The sequence below is a fragment of the Ranitomeya imitator genome, chromosome 8 (assembly GCF_032444005.1).
Source record: "Ranitomeya imitator isolate aRanImi1 chromosome 8, aRanImi1.pri, whole genome shotgun sequence".
NCBI lineage: Eukaryota > Metazoa > Chordata > Amphibia > Anura > Dendrobatidae > Ranitomeya > Ranitomeya imitator.
Genome location: NC_091289.1, coordinates 153,372,732 through 153,394,242, shown reverse-complemented (window position 1 = coordinate 153,394,242; position 21,511 = coordinate 153,372,732). Strand labels below are relative to the sequence as shown.

The 21,511-nt window shown below is 48.2% G+C and overlaps 1 protein-coding gene across 1 annotated transcript; it reads right to left on the bottom strand.

Moving 5' to 3' along the window:
* Nucleotides 1-4,858: 4,858 nt before the first annotated feature.
* On the bottom strand, nt 4,859-19,583 carry RPL5 (ribosomal protein L5). Its single transcript, XM_069737573.1, has 8 exons — nt 19,453-19,583; nt 16,098-16,167; nt 15,896-16,011; nt 14,758-14,892; nt 13,248-13,450; nt 7,868-8,045; nt 5,289-5,377; nt 4,859-5,017 (listed from the first exon to the last, which is right to left on the bottom strand). The coding sequence occupies exons 1-8, from the start codon at nt 19,453-19,455 to the stop codon at nt 4,918-4,920; spliced, it is 894 nt and encodes a 297-aa protein (XP_069593674.1). The 5' UTR covers nt 19,456-19,583; the 3' UTR covers nt 4,859-4,917.
* Between the last annotated feature and the right edge of the window lie 1,928 nt (nt 19,584-21,511).

The window sequence follows — 21,511 nt, the reverse complement described above, 5'->3', positions numbered from 1 at the left end:
CCAGGAGACTGCCTGGATGCAGGAAGTCAATGAACCCAGGATTGACATTGAGTCCCTTAGGGTTGGAGAATTCTGGCTCCTGAACCTGGAGATCCTGTGGACGAGATCGTCCTTACGGTCCCTGGGTAAGAAGGACATTTTTTCCCTTGAGTTCAGAAGAACTCCTAGAAATTTTTTCCTTGGTGATGGATGGAGGTCCAACTTCTCCAAGTTCGGAACCCATCCCAGTGATTTCAGGATATCCAGGACTTTCGTCACATCCTGATTTAGACGAGGGACAGATGGAGCGATAATAAGAAAATCGTCCAGGTACAGGATGATACAGATCCCCTGATGTCGGATGAAGACCTCTGCTTCTGACATGATCTTGGTAAAGACCCGAGGAGCTGATGAGACTCCGAATGGGAGGACATTGAACTGATAATGGCTGGCTCGATGGTTCTGAACCACTGCAAATCTGAGGAACTTCCTGTGGTCAGGATGTATCGACACATGATAGTAAGCGTCCCTCAGATCTAACGTAGCCATTACCCAGTCCTGGCCTATCAGCGGGATTGCTGATTTGATTGATTCCATTTTCAGGTTTATAATAACCCGATGTTTCCCAGAGGGTTTTTTCCACCAAAAATAGGTGAGAAGTGGCCTTCTCCTATTTCCTGAGGAGGTACCTGAGAGATTACCCCTGCCTGAAGTAGATCGAGAATATCTGCATTGAGGCATCCCCGAAGGTGTGGAGACTGTAGGGAGGTAATTGTTAGACGGTGAACGGATTGACTCGCTACCTCCTCTTCCACCCCCATGGTGCCCCTCACCATGGAAATTAGCTCTTCCATATCTTTGGAAGAGAAGAGATATTTTTTGTTGTCAGTTCTGGGGTTGGAAGTAGAACCCTCATTCTCACAAATGTCCTCTGAACCCAAGGTATAGATCTCGCCCGAGTCAGATACAGTAGGAGCCATCTTCCTTTTCTTAGGAGGAGGCTGTGGTGTCGGGGCCTGAGACAGGGCCGCCATAGAGGATTGGACCTCCTGTTTGATGAGGGTTCTGATGTTGTCCAGGAGGGAGGGTTGTTCACTACGCAGCACTTCATCCGTGCATGGTTGGCAGAGCTTTTTCTTATAAGCTGAGGGAAGCTTGGTCTCACATGTACCACACTTGCGGCTGAGCTTATCTTTTTTGAGGGCAGGGGCCTTGTCTCCCTAGAAAAAGAAAGGTGGACTAAGTCACTTAATAAAAAGAGCTGGACAGCAAGGGACCTCATCCTCTACTTACAGTAGGAGGGTGAACGCTGGGCTCTGCTGAAGCAGAGTGCAGGGATTTGTCACCGTCCATAGGGTCAGTCACCAGTCAGAAGGGACACAGGCCTTACCTTGAGGCTTCCCCCGACCAGGAATATATACACATCGAGGTCGCCAGCTAATTCTGTGCTCCTCCTCCTCCTCCCAGGGCCCGTAGGGGGTATTGCAATTGACCGCCTGTCATGGCTGCCGCAGGCTTGGAACGCCGGCCGGTGCGCATGCGAGTTCCGGAGCATGGAGGCTAGACAGGAAGTTCAGACGCGTCACTTCCGGTGCGCATCGCACGGCAGCGAGGTGGGAGGGGAGCTACAGGAGGACCCCGGAGAGCTTCACCGCCCTGCTTTGCCCGAGGCGCAGGAAGGGCGGGATGGAGGGTCCCAAGTCGCGCAGTGCATGCGGAGATGGGAGCAGTAACCGGAGGAGAGCGGAGCCCCCGACCTCAACTGCCCGGCCATTAAGGTAACAGTGCTCCAATCGCCGGCCACGGCAGCACTATCTAAGAACCTCTTCATGCCCCATAGGGGACAGGAAAAACACTGGTGGTTGCAGGAAGGGGAGGGTATTTAACCTCTCTGAATTCCTGTCCCCTATTAGGGCGGGGAGACATTCTCCGATACTGCTGTCATGGAAGGTGACTGGAGAAATGGAGAATAGGAGGCTGAGGGAGGCTCAGTGGGTCGAGGCATAGAGAAGAGAATATGCCAAGATGAGTGATGCTGGGAGGAAAGCTGCCCTCCCAGTGGTAGGGCTTACTCTGACCGATTCCAGCAGCGCTGGGTTGGCAGTGTAATGGCACAAAGGTGCTCTGAAGGTTCTGTGATAGGGGTGTGCAGGAGACAGAGTTGGGAGGTAGAAGTATCCCGATTAGTTGGAAGTGGTAGGTGTGACTGCACTATGACTCGGATTGCATGATTGGCACGTCAGAAGGGGCGTGGAGCCAGGGAAAAGATTTTTGATGATGGCCAATGAAGGGGGCACAGCATACATACTATTTCAGCCATTTTGCCCTTCTATGAAAGGGGGTAGTTTATTGGGAAGGGGACAATAAGATCTCTTTGGTTAGAAAATCCCTTAAAAGGACCCCCCACACTGTCTGGATGGAGAACGTGCTTCCTTCTTTGCAGACTTAGTGCTGGAGATGGACGTTGAGGACCTGGAGCAGCTGGATGCAGATAGGCTGTAATCAGGTCTGTGATCGGGAACTTGTCCATCTCCCCCACCTCCGTACATGCCTGGCTCTGGGGGGCAAGAGGACCAAAAGGGGGGGGGGGGGGGTTTATGACGAGTACGAGTCCGCCTGTCCGAAGTGCAAATGCACTGAACACTTGATATGTTCGGCTTCTGTCATACTTCCTTCCAGGCATGCGCAGAATGAAAAAAAAAAAAAAACGGATACGTCGCTGGATTCCTGTGTGTGACGGTCAGCGACAGATCCTGCGTCCACAGGCTTCCATTGTAGCCAACGAAGGACAGCGCAGGACCCGTCGCTGACCGATTTTCCGACGGGCAGAAAAAACTTCCTCTGAACGTTTTCTCTGCACGACGTACCGCTATTTTCCGACGGATCCAGTGCACGACGGATGAAACGGATGGCCATCCATCACAATCCGTCGCTAATACAAGTCTATGGGAAAAAAAACAGGATCCTGCAGAAAAATTTGCAGGATCCTGTTTTTTCAAAACTTGACGGATTTCGACAGGAGGAAAAAGACGGAAGTGTGAAAGAGGCCTAAGGCTACTTTCACACTTGTGACGTACGTCGCAATGCGTAGTTTTGGAGAAAAAACGCATCCTGCAAATTTGCCCGCAGGATGCGTTTTTTCTCCATAGACTTACATTAGCGACGCATTGCGACGTATGGCCACATCGTGCGACGGATGCGTCGTGTTTTGGCGGCCGCGACAAAAAAAAAGTTCAATGTAACTTTTTTTTGTGCATTGAGTCCACCACTTTCGACCGCGCATGCACGGACAAAACTCCGCCCCCGAAACTCACAAAGGGCAACGGATGCGTTGTAAACCTGCATCCGCTGCCCACGTTGTGCTACATTTAGCACACTGTCCGTCAGTACGTCAGGCCGATGGTTGGCGACGGCCCCGTACCGACGCACGTGTGAAAGTAGCCTAAGCGGGATAAAGTCCTGCTGGATGGACCAAGGAGACAACAGTTGCAACGCAATCCCACACTGTGCCCTTAGTCTTTAAGGGGGAACAGAGAGAACATCTACACTGTTATCCTAATCACATGCTGAACCTGCAAAATGAAAATCAGTAATAAACAACAAACCTAAGGTAGAAATGGGGCCAAGCCAGCCCGGTGTCCACCTCCTGATGACATTAAGCTAGAGCTGATTTAGCTTCTCATCACTTGGTATGCATATACCTGTATATAAAACAGAGCTCCCATTTATATTTTTTTATATAAAAAAAAAAAAAAAAAAAAAAAAAATTGGGGTGGGGGAATGGGGGTGCGTCTTACAAAGCGGATATACCGCTTACAGTTACAGGCTGGGATGAGGGGGTGTCCGCAGCTGCAGTTGTCTGCTGCCGCCCACCACCGCGGTTGTCCGCTGCTGCCCCGGGGGATGCTGGAGGCTCCAGTGCTGCGGGGGGCTCTGGCGACATTTTGTAAAAGACCAGAGCCCCCCGGCAGTTCGTCCACGCTTTCCTGTACGACTGACTCCGGGAAAATGGCTGCTGGAATCTCGGGAGATTTCAGGGCTGAGATCTCATCTCTCGAGATCTTGGTCCCAAGATCTCCATCTGCGTATGCGCCACCTCCCGGCGGCCATTTTCCCGAAGTCCACCGCACAGGAAAGCATGGACGAACTGCCGGGGGCTCTGGCCTTTCACAAAATGTCAGCAGAGCCCCCCCCCACGCAGCATCGGAGACAGCCCTGCAGCACCGGAGCCCCCCTGCAGCACCCCACATCCCAGCCTTGAGCACAGGAGCCCCCCTGCAGACCCCCTCATCCCAGCCTGCAGCAATGCTCCACTCCTGCCTCCAGCAGCGACCCTGATCCACCGCAGCCACAACCCCTGGCAAGCAATAAGACGCATTGATTATAAGAAGGCCCCCCAATTTATTCTCCTCAAAATTTGGGGTGCGTCTTATAATCCGGAGCGTCTTACAAAGCGAAAAATTCGGTGTGTGCGCATGTGCGTGCGCGTATGTGTGTGTGTGTGTGTGTGTGTGTGTGTGTGTGTGTGTGTGTGTGTGTGTGTGTGTGTATTTATACATACGTTTTTTGTTTTTAAAACCGGATTTTGTTTTCTATGTAAATCAGAACTTCTATAAGAAATTCATCTTTCCTTTGACTGATAAGCCACCAGACAGACCCCAATGACTAATAAAGGTCCATTTGGGTTTTTTTTTTTAAATTAGATTCGACTGAACCTTCCCCTCCTTGCCCCACATAAGAAATTATAACATACGTACAGTTCACATCCTCCTTTGAATAAAGTCTTATTACTTGAGAACTCAGTGAAAGTGGGTGCACCATGTACTAGAGATGAGTCTACCACTTCCAAAAGAAAAAAAAAAACCCACAAGAGACTGAATTTGATGTGAATAGATTTATTTTCATGAGCCTCAAGTAGAAAACTGCAATAAACCCAGATTAGCTGTCGGCAATCTTCTCCTGAGCCCTGAGATAACTTGCTTTTTTCTGAGCAATGCGGTCTTTCCTTTGTGCCAGAGATAATTTGGCCCGATTCCACCTGGTAATAAAAGGATGAGATTAATAAAAAAAAAAAAATTAATGATGCCGAGACATGCAGCAGTATTGTAACGCCAATACACCTCCTAAGGGGGTGCGAAAAAATCATTATCACTTATGTAAGGTATAATGTATATACTAAAGGATAACCGCTTTTACTATGTCCCCCGTTTTGCCATGAAGTTCAGGCACAAAGGGAGGAATAGGAGACTGTGCCACATGTGTTTAATGAAGTAGCCAATGTATAAATCAGCCTGAAGGTAAACACATACCTCTTCTTTTTCACTTCTCGCTCTGGTTTCTTTTCGTGGACTGGGTTCTCCCGGATAGCAGCGTGAGCCTTTTTGTACATTTCTTCCATCTGCCAAGAGAAAATAATTTTGTTTGAGAATAAAGGTGGGGGGCTTTGTATCAATAATCATGGAAAACAAACACCAGTCAAGAGAACCATTCAAATAAAGAGGTTTCTTGGATTAAAAAACAAACAAAAAACAAAAGAAAAACAGGGTTTTAACAAAACGAGTGTATTCCCTTTAAAGCACTGTCAGGTTGGCAGTATTACTGATTAAAATGATACCTGGGGTGAAGAAATCCATCTTGTGGTTCTTGTGCAATCAGCATTGGGGTATCAGAAACTGCTGGGGGTTTGACGCTGTGTATTTATGCAGCGACAAACCCGCAGCAGCTGTGACAGCATACTGGATGGGATTTCTAGAAATCCCAGGTCCACTATACATCCACAGATGTCTGCAGATCACCTGTAGAGACTGACATGTGTCTTGTCTTTGCAGACTGCAGCATGTCCATTTCCCTTGAAAACACTTGTCTCCGCACGAGAAATTACATCAATCAAATGTACGGAACGCTGTAAATCTGCATGGTTAGTGAATCCATGCAGATTTTTTTTTGCGTCCAATAGATGGCAACGCTTTGTACGCAGCACAAACATGTTCTTCATCATACAGCCAGACAGATTGTTTGTGCTCTTGGCTGGACTGTAGGCAGTGTGATCTTCCTGCTCTAAGCCAGAGAAACCAAGGAGAGATCTACCCACAGGCCGCCCAAAGCAAACATGTTCCTAATCATGGAGACAGACTGTTTGTGCTTTGGGTGGCCTGTGGATAGGTCTTTCCTTGGTTTCTCTTGCTTAGAGCAGGAAGATCAGACATTGCAGTCCCACCCCAAAGCACAGGAATATCATAAGCTGCAAACTTCTAACACTGACACACAGTAACCACAAGATGATCTTTTTCACCCCAGGTATCATTTTCATATGTCTAACAATGCTAACCTGACAATGCCTGTAGTTTACTGAGCAAAATCCTGCTGACAGGTTCGCTTTAAGGCTCCATTCACATGTCAATTTTACAACTCTGTTTCTCTGTTAGGTTTTAGGAACTGATGCAGATGGAAGCAGTAGGGCATCACTGATAATTATAGGCTCTCTGGCTACCTTTTTTCAGCAGAAAAAGGTGTTCTGGATGCTTTTTATGGTTCCATCAGGAGACATAGCTAATAAGGACACACACGCCTATCATTTAGCAGTTATCCTGTCCTGGCACAAATTCTGTTTGTTCCTAAAACTGAGCTCCAATATGGACACGTGACCTTAGCTTTTATCTAGCAGAACCCTTCTACAAATTTACACAAAGCTACCAGATCTCCTTTGCCTGTTCCTGAAGGGTCTTGTCCCACTTTCATCCCTACAGCCCCTCTTCTATCAGAGACAGCAGAAGGCATAGTAACGGGGTTATACAAAAATTTGCAGAGGAAAACACGGAAGGGCATCCTGGTGGGCACAGAATACAAGGCTGAAGTGACCGTACTGAAGCAGTGCCAATCCATGACAGCAATACAATGTATACTACAGCAAGTCAGGCTGCAAGTGCATAACAGGAGGGACTGAATGAATTAATGAATGAATGAACGAATGAATAAATGAGACTACAAAGTGAAGAGTAGTGCACTATTAACGAATGGTGGATCCATCCACGGGACTTCAGTCCATTGGCCATTTCAGTAGTCTCTTGCCGATGGACAGGAGCTCTGCAAATCTCTTCAGTTTTGTGATCCCCACAGCGGCTTTTGATTGGCTGGTGAGAAATCATCTGTATCACGTTGCAATAACAACATCGTGCCAGCCAAGCTAATCCGAAGCCAATCTGTAGATCACAAAAAGGTAAGAGTCGCGAGCCTCATGTCCAGCAGAAAGTGACCACTATCCAGGCCTGTGGACCCCCCAGTCCTGTGAATTGATCCTCTTGTCTCTAGTAGCCACCATTATAGATGGAAAGATCATTGTCATGTCAAAGATGATCAAAGCCTTAAAGCAAAAGCATCATGTAATTGTCTCGAAACAATTTAATGCGACAATAATCCAAGTCAGAATCCATAATGCAGATTAACGTGCGAAAATCTTATGAAAATTTTAACAAGCAATTTGGACTTCTTGCTGTAAGAGCAAATGATAACTACAGTAGTATCGCAACCAAAGGCCCAAATGTATTCAGTTAGCTTGCTTATATAGAGCTATCATATACCGCATACATCACAGACATAAGGAGCCCCAATGGGGACAGTGATGACAATCTAACTTCTATATCAATTTGTCTTTGGTGTGGGAGGAAACTCAGGCAAACACAGGGAGAACGTGAAAAACCATCACAGATGTGGTTCTTGGTGGGGTTTGAACCAAAGACCACAGCGCTGCAAAGAAACAGTGTTAACTGCCAAGACAACATTTTATCCCAGACTTGCTTAGTTTATCCCAGAAATGTCCATTATGAAGTCTAATGATCTTCAGGCCATCATATATTAGACAGCACGTCTGACTAGAGGAAACCATACGTACCTGGTCAGGGGCGACGCCGTGCTTTACGTACTGAGAGAACTGTTTCTTGAATGCTTCCTCGTCTTCCTCCATCAAGAGACGCATGTAGTCCGCCACGTTCTGGCCCAGTATGTGTTTGCGGTGGACTTCGGCGTTAAACTCTTTGCTCTCCGAGTCAAAGCCGGGGAATCGCTTTGTGCTGGGGGTAGAAAAAAAAAAATAAAATTATATACAGTATTACTACATCTATATTAACAAGTTTGTTTCCATTTTGTTCAGTGGCACATGTGCGTCTCACTATATGGGGTAAGATCTGAAGCACGTCAGCCAGGATACCGCCTCCGAGTGAGAATCAGCTATTTGTTCATTTAGGGTATGTGCACACGATGCGGATTTTGCTGCGGATCCGCAGCAGTTTCCAATGAGTTTACAGTACAATGTAAACTTATGGGAAACCAAAAATGCTGTGCCCATGCTGCGGGAAAAAAACGCGCGGAAACAGCGTTTTATTTTCTGTAGCATGTCAATTCTTTGTGCGGAATCCGCAGCGTTTTTACATCTGCTCCAATAGAAAAGTGCAGATGTAAATCCGCAGCGGAATCTGCAGTAGAAAACGCGATAAATCCGCAGTAAAAACCGCAGCGGTTTTCCCCTGCGGATTTATCAAATCCGCTGCGGAAAAATCCGCAGAAGAGCTCTATACTTGTGCACATACCCTTAATGTCTACTGCTACCACCTCAAGAGGAAAGGGACGACTATGTGACGTTGGGATGTAAAGGACGGATTTCAAGAGGGATTTAATAATCGAATAAAATCCCTTCTGCGCAGTCCCACAGTAGTCCGAGCTGGACACACCAGACAAGACGCAACATGGCCACATAAAAGATACAGCCATCATTTCACATCTGGGAGGTTACTAAAGCCATAATGAAAAGCCCCCCCCAACACCCATAGCTTTTTATTTCTCCCTTTTCTACTTTCCCTCTAACATAGTATATGATGGATTGACGCTCGGCAGGACGAGTTGTAGTTTTGAATGACACCATTCACTTTACCAAGTAATAAACTGAAAAATACAAACAAAAATTCCAAGTACGGTGAAATTGTTAAAAACCAGCAGTATAGCCATTTTGGGGGGGCGTTCATTGCACGATAAAAATGACTTTGTAACATGACTGAGTCCGATGCAATTACCCTAAAACCAAAGTGTACATTTGAGTAACTCAAAAGATTGGTTCTGTTGCAATCATGAACTTTAGGTTTCTGTTGATGGGGCTGAATTTTGGGTGGTGCAGATTTTTTTTAATTGCAATACTTAGTATATACAGTGTTTGGATAGCTTTACATCGCATTTCAAAAGTGGGTGGGGTAAGTTGTAAAGTGACAAAAAAAGTAATCCAGAATTCTTGGACTTCATTGTTTTGTTGCAGCAGCGTACTGTGTGGGTTAAGCGCTATAATATAATTCCTTTATAATAAATATTTCCACTGTTTTGGTAGACCACAATTGCCTATGTGGAACATGCTCAGCACCTGAGCTCACAGCATGATGTAACACTAAGAAATCAGGAGACCACCAGGCTCTTCATGTGTGCTCCATGTTTCTTTTTTATTGTACATGTAACACTGTCATTGGGGGGGATGCAGGAAAAAGAACATATTAGACAGTTCCTCTATGCCATTTTCAAATACCTGGGCCCCTCTTTTTGCTCCGGTAGTGCCCCTCCCACAGTAGGTATGACCCAGGAGAGCGCTTTTTGTGTTGATATTTGAGCGGGGCTCTACTGAAGGCCGCTGGCAGGGACTGGCTCATCTTAATAGCCTGTCCAGCCCCCTTCTATGTATCAGTAGAGATAGAAGGTATGGTTTTAGTTACTGCAAGAAGCAAAGCCACTTCCAGGGTGAAGGAGTGAACACTCTACAAAACCCCAAAAAGGAGCTGCTGAAAAGGCAAGAAACTTTAAAGCTGTCCAGTATTTGGACAACTTATTCTTATACTCCTCACTTGGCCACGATAAAATAATAAAGCCTATACTTACCCCCGGTGCCATTCCCACGGTGTTGGCACTAGTTCTCCTGGGGCTCCTGAGCTGTTGATACCTTGGGAATGGCATCGGAACAGAAGGTGAATATGAGCTTTATTATTTTGTCCCTGAAGGCTCCCTGATATATTTTACACCAACAAGTGATGTTAATTATACTGATGTTAATTATTCCCAGGCCAATGTCTGTAGGTCATAAGAGCAATGAATAAATAGAAATACATTGCAGCACAATAGAGATCTGAATGGTCAATCAAGCAGGAGCACACGGCCTTCTTAACGGCACTCCTGCCAAATATCATGGGAGCACCCCTTTAATGCTTCCCCTTTAACTTCGGCTTTAAAATAAATAGTTTTCATGGGAATATTGCATCACGTTACAGTATATGGAACCTAAATGTTCAGCCTGAGTCCAGCAACAGTCCCTGCGGCATCGAGAATAAGCATGGCAGGGGACGTCACACCTACCGATATCTGTCAGGACCGACGCACGACTGGCAGGTATCGGACGTGATGCTGAGCAGGACTAATTTTTTAAGGCTTGATTATAGAAAAGTAACCCAGGCACTGACCGGCGGTGCCCATAGTGACACTCATTGTACAGACAAGCTACCACCTGCTATATACTGATAGTTTCCTGAAAATAGTGATTTGTATTCTGCAAATCCAAAGTTAATCATTCACTACAAAAAATAAGCAGCTATCAATCATGAGTTTCCTAAAAGATAAAATATCATCCAAAAACCACAAATACTTTTCTCAGGACCATTTGGTAAAGTGCAACTAACATGTCCATAGACACAAAGAGGAAACATCCAACCGATGTCGGCTATATTGACTCTTGTTCTAGTAGAGATAACCACACACAACCCTAGTTGCCAGGCCTAAAGGTACCATCACACTGAACGATATCGCTAGCGATCCGTGACGTTGCAGCGTCCTGGATAGCGATATCGTTCAGTTTGACAGGCAGCAGCGATCAGGATCCTGCTGTGCCATCGTTGGTCGGAGCAGAGTCCAGAACTTTATTTTGTCGCTGGACTCCCGCAGACATCGCTGAATCGGCGCGTGTGACGCCGATTCAGCGATGTCTTCACTGGTAACCAGGGTAAACATCGGGTTACTAAGCGCAGGGCCGCGCTTAGTAACCCGATGTTTACCCTGGTTACCAGCGTAAACGTAAAAAAAACAAATACTACATACTTACATTCCGGTATCTGTCCCCCGGCGCTCTGCTTCTCTGCACTGTGAGCGCCGGCCGGAAAGCAGAGCACAGCGGTGACGTCACCGCTCTGCTTTCCAGCTGGCGCTCACAGTCAGTGCAGAGAAGCACAGCGCCGGGGGACAGACACCGGAATGTAAGTATGTAGTGTTTGGTTTTTTTACATTTACGCTGGTAACCAGGGTAAACATCGGGTTACTAAGAGCGGCCCTGCGCTTAGTAACCCGATGTTTACCCTGGTTACCAGGGGACTTCGCATAGTTGGTCGCTGGAGAGCTGTCTGTGTGACAGCTCTCCAGTGGCCACACAGCGACGCTGCAGCGATCGGGATCGTTGTCTAGATCGCTGCAGCGTCGCTAAATGTGACGGTACCTTTAATTGCTGGTATAGTGGGTGTCTCTGGTGTTTACAAGGCTAATGCTACATTAGGTTATGGGGCGGTCTTGTAAATGCCAGAGACGCCCAGGATGTTGACATTTGAGGGCCCGCAAGCAAGTTTGCAGGGCCTTGCTCCAGCTACTGTGAAGTACCAACCTGGATGCTGGACCAGAGTCCTATGAAGTTTCTTGCTCAATTCTAGAGATTTTAAAACCTTCAGGTCAAGTCTTTGGATTTCATCTCTCACTTAAAGGGAACCTGTCACCCCCAAAATCGAAGAGGAGCTAAGCCCACCGGCATCAGGGGCTCATCTACAGCATTCTGGAATGCTGTAGATAAGCCACCGATGTATCTTGAAAGATGGGAAAGAGGTTAGAGCGCCGGGAAAGGACAGAGAGGCCCGGCGCCTGCACACTGCAGGACTTTGCTCTGCCCTCAACAGGGCAAACTATGACGGAGCCGCAGCGTGAATACGACGTGATCGTAAGAAGATGGGAGGCCCTGGACCGCGACGCCCATCGTAACAGGACCACCCCTGGGTGAGTATAATCTAACCTCTTTTTCTCATCTTTCAGGATACATGGGGGGCTTATCTACAGCATTACAGAATGCTGTAGATAAGTCCCTGATGCCGGTGGGCTTAGCTCACCTTCCATTTTGGGGGTGACAGGTTCCCTATAATAGTTAAAAATTCATCAAGTGTTGGGAGTATTTTTGCAGTCACATATCCATGAGTCATGGTCGGTGATTTACAAATCAGCCACAAGTCTCCTGAACTAGGCATATATGAGGTTGTCAAAATTCAGGTCATGGAACCCAAGACCAGTCCATGCATGACGGTTCACACTGACACAAATGAGTGGACACTGCATAAGGATCACCGCCTCTGGAGGAACCGAGGACCCAGATGCTCCCATTTATACAGAACAGGGGCTTGTCCACTTTTAATTGCATGTCACCTTTCCACAATAAGGTCATTTGTGAATAATCTCATAGCACAGTGCCTACCTGCAAGCATTTGGCTTTAAGTCAGCTCTAAATGGAGTTGATCCTGCTGAATCTTTAGAGCCCATTATGGTCAGAACCAGGGCCCACCGAGGCATTACAAGCCCAGTTGTACATTCAGGCCTAAACCTGACCCTACACTTTACAGCAGGCAGCCACATAGTCATTTGCTGTACAGGCATTTCATATCACACATGCCTTCTCGGATAAGAGCACATATGTTCTCAATGGGGAGAAGGGAGTAGACTGCTGCAATCTCCCCTCTGGTCACAATATTGCTGTTGAAACATAAGGATGGAGCATGCTGACATTCAATATGCTCCACACAATTGCCTCCATCAAAAACTGCTGTCAATCGGAATGTCAAAACATTCACACTAGACAGCCGGGTGGTCCTACAGGAATTAGGGGGTTTAGCCAATATTCAAGTCCACCATCTAAGACCATATCTAAGGGTAGTGAAAAACTACAATGTGTGGCTTTAGTACACGGATGCTCCGTAGTAGTATATGTTCATGTTGATATTGCATACACAAAAATTCTGAAACAGTGGACCGACATGTTCATGCATCAGCACTAGACCATGGCCTTTGTTCAAATGCAAGACAGTGATACTACTGGATACCTGCAGTGTGATCACAAAACAATCTGAAACAAACATGACTTTTGGGGCAGCCTACTACAACTTTGATTTTGCATCGTACACCGCCAAATGATGCCACAGAGTTCATATTAGGCGTTTTGGAAGGCTTACCTGTGGGGAATGGAGAGGCCGCCATCAACAGCTCCCTTCAGAGCGCCAAAGCATTTGTTTCCGGTGGTGGTTCTGGTCAGACCGGCATCCAGGTAACAGGTAAAGGCGCCAGGTTGTCCATCAATGCTTTCCACATTGTACTCATCACCGGTAACTTCAACTTGACCTTCGTAGACTTTGTCAAGGCCGAACTTGTTTAAAAGCTGCAATGAAAGTAGACATCATTAGTAGAGTACAGATTACCTCGCTCCTATTCTCACAAGATGGACACTCCCGGGGGACGCAGCACTATGAATGCAATGGTAAGATGGAATGGTCACAAGTGTATAAGAAGAGAGGAACGCACTCACCGGGCAGGTAAAATCCAATCCTTTATTACAGCATGGACAAACTTAGCAGGGAGGGGAGTGGAGGATGACGGCCGGTTCACGCTTACAAGCACTTCTACGGGACCCGTAGAAGCGCTTGTAAGCGTGAAACGGCCGTCGTCCGTCATCCTCCACTCCCCTCCCTGCTAAGTTTGTCCATGCTGTAATAAAGGATTGGATTTTACCTGCCCGGTGAGTGCGTTCCTCTCTTCTTATACATTTGGATATTTTTCGTTTTGTTTTCCTTGGATACTGCACCACTGGAGCTGCCGTGTGGGACTCTCAGCATTATTCGATTGCTATGCTAGGTGGTTAGTTTGGCTGCAGCTGTGCGGATGTGATCTTTTTTTCCTCTGGTCACAAGACCAAAACCACCACATTTCTACTGGGCAAAAGTAATCCTTTTCTACCTGAAGGAAAAGCCTGAAATTCTAGAAGCTAAGGGTCTATCAGCGGGAACAATGACCGTTCGTATAGAGCAATGTTTCCCAAATTCCAGTCCTCACTGACCCCACAGGTCATGTTTTCAGGATTTCTTTAGTATTGCGCAAGTAGTGGAAGTATCATCGAGGCATCAGTAATTGTCTCACCTGTGCAACACTATGGAAATCCTGAAAACATGACCCGTGGAGTCCATGAGGACTGGAGTTTGGGAAATACTGGTATAGAGGAACCATCCATATACACCAAAGACCCCACAATATCATCTAGAAGTCATTAAATGACTCAGACTGAAGCATAAAGGGACCCCCCAAAAAAATATCAAGTAACACATTTTTAAACAGGTTTTTCAACAATAACCTATGCTACTGGCAGATCTTATTACTGAGACCCCCGATGAGGAGATGCAAGGGGTCAAGTGTTCCCCCACAAGGAGAAGTGATTAGGTAAGTGCAGAGACCCTTGGCATTCTAGTAAATCTTGCCCGCTAACCCTGCTTAGTCTAAGCATCTCCCCTTACAGAAATATGGAGACTCAGCTTTTGACCATCATATTGTCCTCCGAAGTCATGCTGCTCAGTGATAGCAGAAGCAATGGGACTTCCTTACTAATTCCTGCAGGGAAGCTCTGCGCAGAGCTACCACAAGGGCAGAAGACAACTGGACATGAACAGTCGTGTGGCCACCTGTAGCATGACGTACCCTGCGGGCCAGCAGCAGACCTGTGCAGTAAGCTGCAGCATAGTTTGACAGTCCAACCTTGATACCGTATTTTGGAAGCTCATGTGCATATGCCGCACAGACAATTGTGTCACCTTCGATCTTGGCAAAGGCAATCTATGAGGAAAAAAAAAAGTTATGATCTACTAATACATATCTATACGGTTAAAGGGAATAAGTCATCACATTTGACCTATCTGAACTATTAATAAGGGCATATAAGGTATAGACTACTGAAAAACATCCTCCTTGAATGCATCAGCTGTCTTGTGGATAAATCATCTTTTATCACTTTACATAAATGACCTCTTCCAGGCAATGGGGAGGATGTTTTCCGGAAGATAAATCTGCCTCCAGAGATTATTCATGAAGGTGGGAGTTACCAGTGCGAGGCGGAAAGGCAGCTCTCTGCAGCTTCCAGCTCACAGGTAGACAAGGCCGCAATACAGTAGAACTGGGAGAGTTGCAGCTGATAACATGTTCTCTGTTAGCGATATGTCTCACACTGGTAACGCCTCCTTTTTATTAAAACTAAGCTCTGGAGGCAGATTCTCATGCAGATTTATGTGCGGCCCAAAGTCCTTAACAGCTCATTTATTGCACCAAACAGATATACAGCAAAGAGAAAAGCTAAAGTTTAGAGACATGGGGACTAGTGATGAGCGAAGGTGCTTGGATAAGGTGTTATATGAGCATGCTTGGGTGCTACCAGTGTCTTTGCCGTGCTTAAAAATATGTTCGAGTCCCCACAGCTGCATGTCTCGTTGCTGCCAGGCACTCACTGCCTGTGTCGCGTCTCTCGAATAGTCGGGAAACATGCAGCCGTGAGGACTCTAACATAGTATTCGAGCATGCCAAAGACACTCCATTAGCAGATGGCATGCTCGGATAACACCTTATCCAAGCAAGTTTGCTCATCACTAAAGGGGACCTCAGTTTAGTGCTACATTTGGGTTACAACGTTCTCCATCTATTATTCGGTTGCTGAGTCACTCAGGATATCTTCTTGAAGAAAAATCCTGCAGCCCAGCAACAACGCAGCAAGACGTGCCACAACTGGTATACATCTTACATTTCCGAGCCATAACGATGTATCCAGGAGTAAAGTACTACTGCGTACCTGGCAGATGATGTCTCTGTTGGTGACACGCACAATCATCCTGTACTTGGGGGTATTGTACTTGTTCTTGTCCTGGACGACCAGTCTCTTACGGGCATAGTAATCAGTCTTGCCCTCTGCAAAAGCAATATAAAACGATTTGTTAGCAACTTCTAATGTAGGAAACCTTGTAAAGGATAAGCAGCATAGGCCGGACACTCACCTCTCCTTCTGCGGAACTTGACCTGGTAGCGCTTGAAGTAAGCCTTGTTCTTCACAACTTTCACAAACCCCTAGAAAGATCACGGATAAGTTACACTCAGATAATTCATCTTACACCAAGAGGGAAGCATGAGTGTTTCCATAATCTGGCCTGTGCACACAAGATTGATTGTGGCACAACGTCTGCAGAGTTTGCCTGTGTCACAAGCTGGTATTGTCGAGGCATTGTAGCACCTTACAATGGACAAAGTCCGCAATTAATTCTAATAATCTGAAAACCCACATTACATGTCAATTTATGTGCAGAAAATCGATCAATTGTCATTTATATCACCGTTCCTGTAGTACGGCTAGGATCTGCCACCGAAGAATCCGAGCGGCAAATCCACAACATGCAGTGCCCACTACGGCCCCCTGATACACAAGAGACGAGTGTAGGCCGAGCCTGCCAACCTCAGCGGGACTGCCCGACCATACAAAGTGTATAGGGGGTCTCCAGACTCCCTCAACAGATCATTTTAGTGAAGGGAAGACCCGAGCTGTTGGACTCAATGTCTGACCCTTGTATCACCCGCTGGCATCCAACACCCACATGTCACATTGAAGGGGGTTGCCCACTACTTTGCCAATATGATCTTGCCTGCTGTAGTACCCAGTGTACAAATACACACTTGGCATTCCCACAAAATGGTTATGCTACATGAGCGCTGCAGCCAATCAACAGCTGCAGCACTCACAATAGCCTCAAAACTGTGGGTGAGCTGCAAGCACTGCAACCAATTAGTGGCCACTGATTGTTACATCTTATGGGGGCTGCAACCAATGTTTCGCTCGACCTGGGACACCCACTGCCAACATCACTGGAACGGCACCAGTGCAGGACTCGAATATCTTATTTTTCTTTTAAAGAGTAAATAAAGCACCACTCCAGCAGCTTCCTTTTTGCAGCGATGGAGTGGTGCTACTATCTACGTACCCTGTCCCTAGTATTACACTCACCAGCTGTTCCAAGCACCGCTCCGGTCCCGTACCGCCATCTTGAACAGAAGCAACGGCTCTCAATGCAAGTCCCAGCAAACACTGGAGCAATCCAGCAGGAAACAAACTGCTAGAGACAGAGCGGAGCGGTGTCGGGAATAGGTGAAGATGCGCCTGTTAGGTATAAGACTAGGGGCAGGGAACTGAGATCAGTAGCACCACTCCAGTGTTGCAATAAAACAACAACAAAAAAAGCTTGTGCTCCACTTTAAGGGGTTGTCCAAGTAGTAAACAATCACGTGGAACAGTCTACTGCCATAGAACCACCTGACTGACAATCTTGGCTCATTTTTTAACATCCATCGGAACCTTCCCCAGTAACACTAAATATATACTAAAAAGATGTGAACATAGTATGAAGGGCCCGGCCCAGTGTAGGGAAGAGCTGGCAGCATATGCCTTAGCCTTCACTTAGCACGTGCCATCCTGCAAAATGGAGAACGGCCCAGCATAAATAAGAGACCAAAACCCCTCCCCCGATCACAGGACAAATAATTACTTCAAAAGTGAAAAATAGGGGTCCCACAACGATAACATATGACTAACGATCACTAGAATGAGGGAGGTCATCATCTAACAGGTGGATCAGTGGGGGCCCGAGCACTCACAAGATCTTGCCACCAATCTGCGGGGGCCCGAACCATCACAGATGCTGCGGCCGATCAGTGGGGGCCCGAGCGATCACAGGATACTGCGGCCGATCAGTGGGGGCCCGAGCAATCACAGACACTGCGGCCGATCAGTGGGGGCCCGAGCGATCACAGGTACTGCAGCCGATCAGTGGGGGCCAGAGCGATCACAGGTACTGCAGCCGATCAGTGGGGGCCAGAGCGATCACAGATACTGCAGCCAATCAGTGGGGGCCGGAACGATCACAGGTACTGCAGCCGATCAGTGGGGGCCCAAGCAATCACAGGATACTGCGGCCGATCAGTGGGGGCCCGAGCCATCACAGACACTGCGGCCGATCAGTGGGGGCCCGAGCGATCACAGGTACTGCAGCCGATCAGTGGGGGCCCGAGCGATCACAGACACTGCGGCCGATCAGTGGGGGCCCGAGCGATCACAGGTACTGCAGCCGATCAGTGGGGGCCAGAGCGATCACAGGTACTGCAGCCGATCAGTGGGGGCCCGAGCGATCACAGGTACTGCAGCCGATCAGTGGGGGCCAGAGCGATCACAGGTACTGCAGCCGATCAGTGGGGTCCCGAGCGATCACAGAAACTGCAGCCGATCAGTGGGGGCCGGAGCGATCACAGGTACTGCAGCCGATCAGTGGGGGCCCGAGCGATCACAGGTACTGCAGCCGATCAGTGGGGTCCCGAGCGATCACAGATACTGCAGCCGATCAGTGGGGGCCGGAGCGATCACAGGTACTGCAGCCGATCAGTGGGGGCCCGAGCGATCACAGGTACTGCAGCCGATCAGTGGGGGCCCGAGCCATCACAGGTACTGCAGCCGATCAGTGGGGGCCCGAGAGCGATCACAGACACTGCAGCCGATCAGTGGGGGCCCGAGCGATCACAGGATACTGCAGCCGATCAGTGGGGGCCCGAGAGCGATCACAGACACTGCAGCCGATCAGTGGGGGCCCGAGAGCGATCACAGACACTGCAGCCGATCAGTGGGGGCCCGAGCGATCACAGATACTGCAGCCGATCAGTGGGGGCCCGAGCCATCACAGGTACTGCAGCCGATCAGTGGGGGCCCGAGCCATCACAGGTACTGCAGCCGATCAGTGGGGGCCCGAGAGCGATCACAGACACTGCAGCCGATCAGTGGGGGCCCGAGAGCGATCACAGACACTGCAGCCGATCAGTGGGGGCCCGAGCGATCACAGGATACTGCGGCCGTTCAGCTCTAATTGTGAGATTGCCCCGTTACATATAAGGGTGAGACAGGAAGTCACAGCAGACACTAAATACGGGGAACAGACATTGCAGACAGAAAACATCGGTGTGAACTAGTACAGTAATGTTATACACACACCACATGGACCTATATTACACACATGTGCACACAGCAGAGCCCCCTGCGGCACCGCAGCCGGACCCCCATATAATCACACCCAGCTCCTATACCCACACACAGGCAGGCACAGACCACACTGGACACGAGGCCCGGGGCAGCAGGCGGGGAGGCAGCCGGCCGGCCTGACACTGCAGCAGCCATTAGGCCACGCTGGAAGCCGACCAGACACTACCACAATCTAACTCCATCCGCGCCTAAACCGCCGGCTCTCAGCCCCCCATCCGCCGTGCAGACAGCAGGGGACGCTCACACACTGATTCCCGGGGGTATCGGGCCGGTTTACTGACCATTTCACCGGATTTTGTCCCGTCAAGGCGAGGACCGGAAAGTCACAGCGCTGGTCTCGGCGCTGGAGAACTGGGAAAAGGCCGTGCCTAGTGCGCATGCTCAGTAAGTAGGATGCCGCGCAGGCCGATAGGGCACGTAACTCAGGCAAGAGGGGAAGCCACGTGTGAAAAGTGTGCGCCGCCAGACCTGCTGCCACCCAGTGGTGGATCGAGGAATAGTCAGCTGTAATATATTACTCGCAGGCTGACAGACTGATAATAATCTTTATTTTTATAGCGCCAACATATTCCGCAGCGCTTACAGTTTCAAAACACAAGTCATAAGTAACAATGGTAACACTACAATCATTAAAGCAAAATAAGACGACCCTGCTTGTGAGAGCTTAGGCTAGGTCCACATTGCGTTATGGTGGTCCGTTAAAAACGGACTACGTTACACCGCGGCATAACGCGGTGTAACGTAGTCCGTTAACACCACCATTGAAAGCAATGTTGGATGCATCGTAAGCGCACGCCCACAATGGGTGTGCGCTAGCGATGTGCTGTCATTGAGTGACGGACCCTGAGATGTGGGCTGCAGCGTTTCCGGGTCCGTCACTGCTAGCGCAGATAGAACTAGCAGATGCTCTGCGCTAGCGCGAAGCAACGCCGGCACTTGCATTACAGCAGCCCGTTATTGTATGTGCTGAACGGGCTGCTGATAACGCAGTGTGAACCCGGCCTAGGTCCACATTGCGTTACGGCAATCCGTTTAAAGGATGCCTTAATGCATGTGGCTGCATGTCTGCCTGCGTTTGCAATAGAGTTCTATGCAGAACGAACGCTTCCATTCGCTGTGCGTTCGCCGTACCGGACCCGAAAATGCAGTAGTCCACGTTCAAAGATGCATTAGAAACTAACGGACCATTGCTAATGCATGCTGATTTTGACATGCGTTAGGATCCGTTACATTAATGTAAGTCTATGGGAGCGTTAACGTGTCTGTTACATTAGTGCTGCCTACAAACGGATCCATTAAACTGATTGCCCTAACGCAATGTGGACCTAGCCTTACAACCTGCAATGAGGTGGGGGAGATACAAAATACAGGTGTGTATCTACAATTATGTATTTACAATGATGGTCCAGCCATCTTCAGGGGATGGGAGATAGATGGAAATAGTGACTTTGATTAGTGAGCGTGGTAGGCCGCTCTGAACAAATGTGTTTTGAGGGAGCGCCTAAAACTATGCAAATTGTGGATGGTCCTAATATCTTGGGGTAGAGCATTCCAGAGGATTGGCGCAGCACGGGAGAAGTCTTGGAGTCGGGGGTGGGAGGTACGGATTAGAACAGAGGTTAGTTGAAAGTCGTTTGCAGAGCGCAGCGGTCAGTTAGGCCGATAGAAATAAGGGAGGAGATGTAAGGGGATGCCGCACTGTGAAGAGCTTTGTGGGTGAGAGCAAGTACTTTCAATTGGATTCTGTAGTGAATGGGCAGCCATTGTAACGCATCCAAGAAACAATTAGCTAGATGGACGACCCTGGCTGCTGCATTAAGGATGGACTGGAGAGGGGAAAGTCGAGTGAGGGGGAGGCCAATTAATAGAGAATTGCAGTAGTCCAGGCGGGAGTGGATCAGGGCGACAGTGAGGGGTTTTGTTGTTTCCATGGTGAGAAAATGGCGGATTCTAGAGATGTACTTTAGTTTAGGTGTAAGGGGCACGAGCGGGCAAGAGATTGCATATGGGATGTGAAGGAGAGATCGGAGTCAAACATAACACCCAGACAGCGCGCCTGCTGCCGGGGTGTTATTATGGTGCCACCTACGGAGAGGGAAATGTCAGATTTAGGGAGGTTAGTAGACGGTGGGAGCAGAAGAAGTTCAGTTTTGGAGAGGTTGAGTTTCAGATAGAGGGCGGACATGATGTCGAAGACTGCGGACAGTCAGTGGCGCTCTGTAGTACAGTGGGGGTAAGGTCAGGGAATGACTGAGATCTCAGGTACCCCAACAGTGAGAGGAAAAGGAGATGAAGTGGAACCAGCGAACAAAACACTGGAGGAGCAGTCAGAGAGATAGG

Coding starts and splice junctions, on each gene's coding strand:
- RPL5 (XM_069737573.1), bottom strand. Junction 14,893..15,895: donor ACAGAGACATCATCTGCCAG/GTACGCAGTAGT, acceptor TTTTCCTCATAG/ATTGCCTTTGCCAAGATCGA. Junction 8,046..13,247: donor GGCCTCTCCATTCCCCACAG/GTAAGCCTTCCA, acceptor TTCTACCCCCAG/CACAAAGCGATTCCCCGGCT.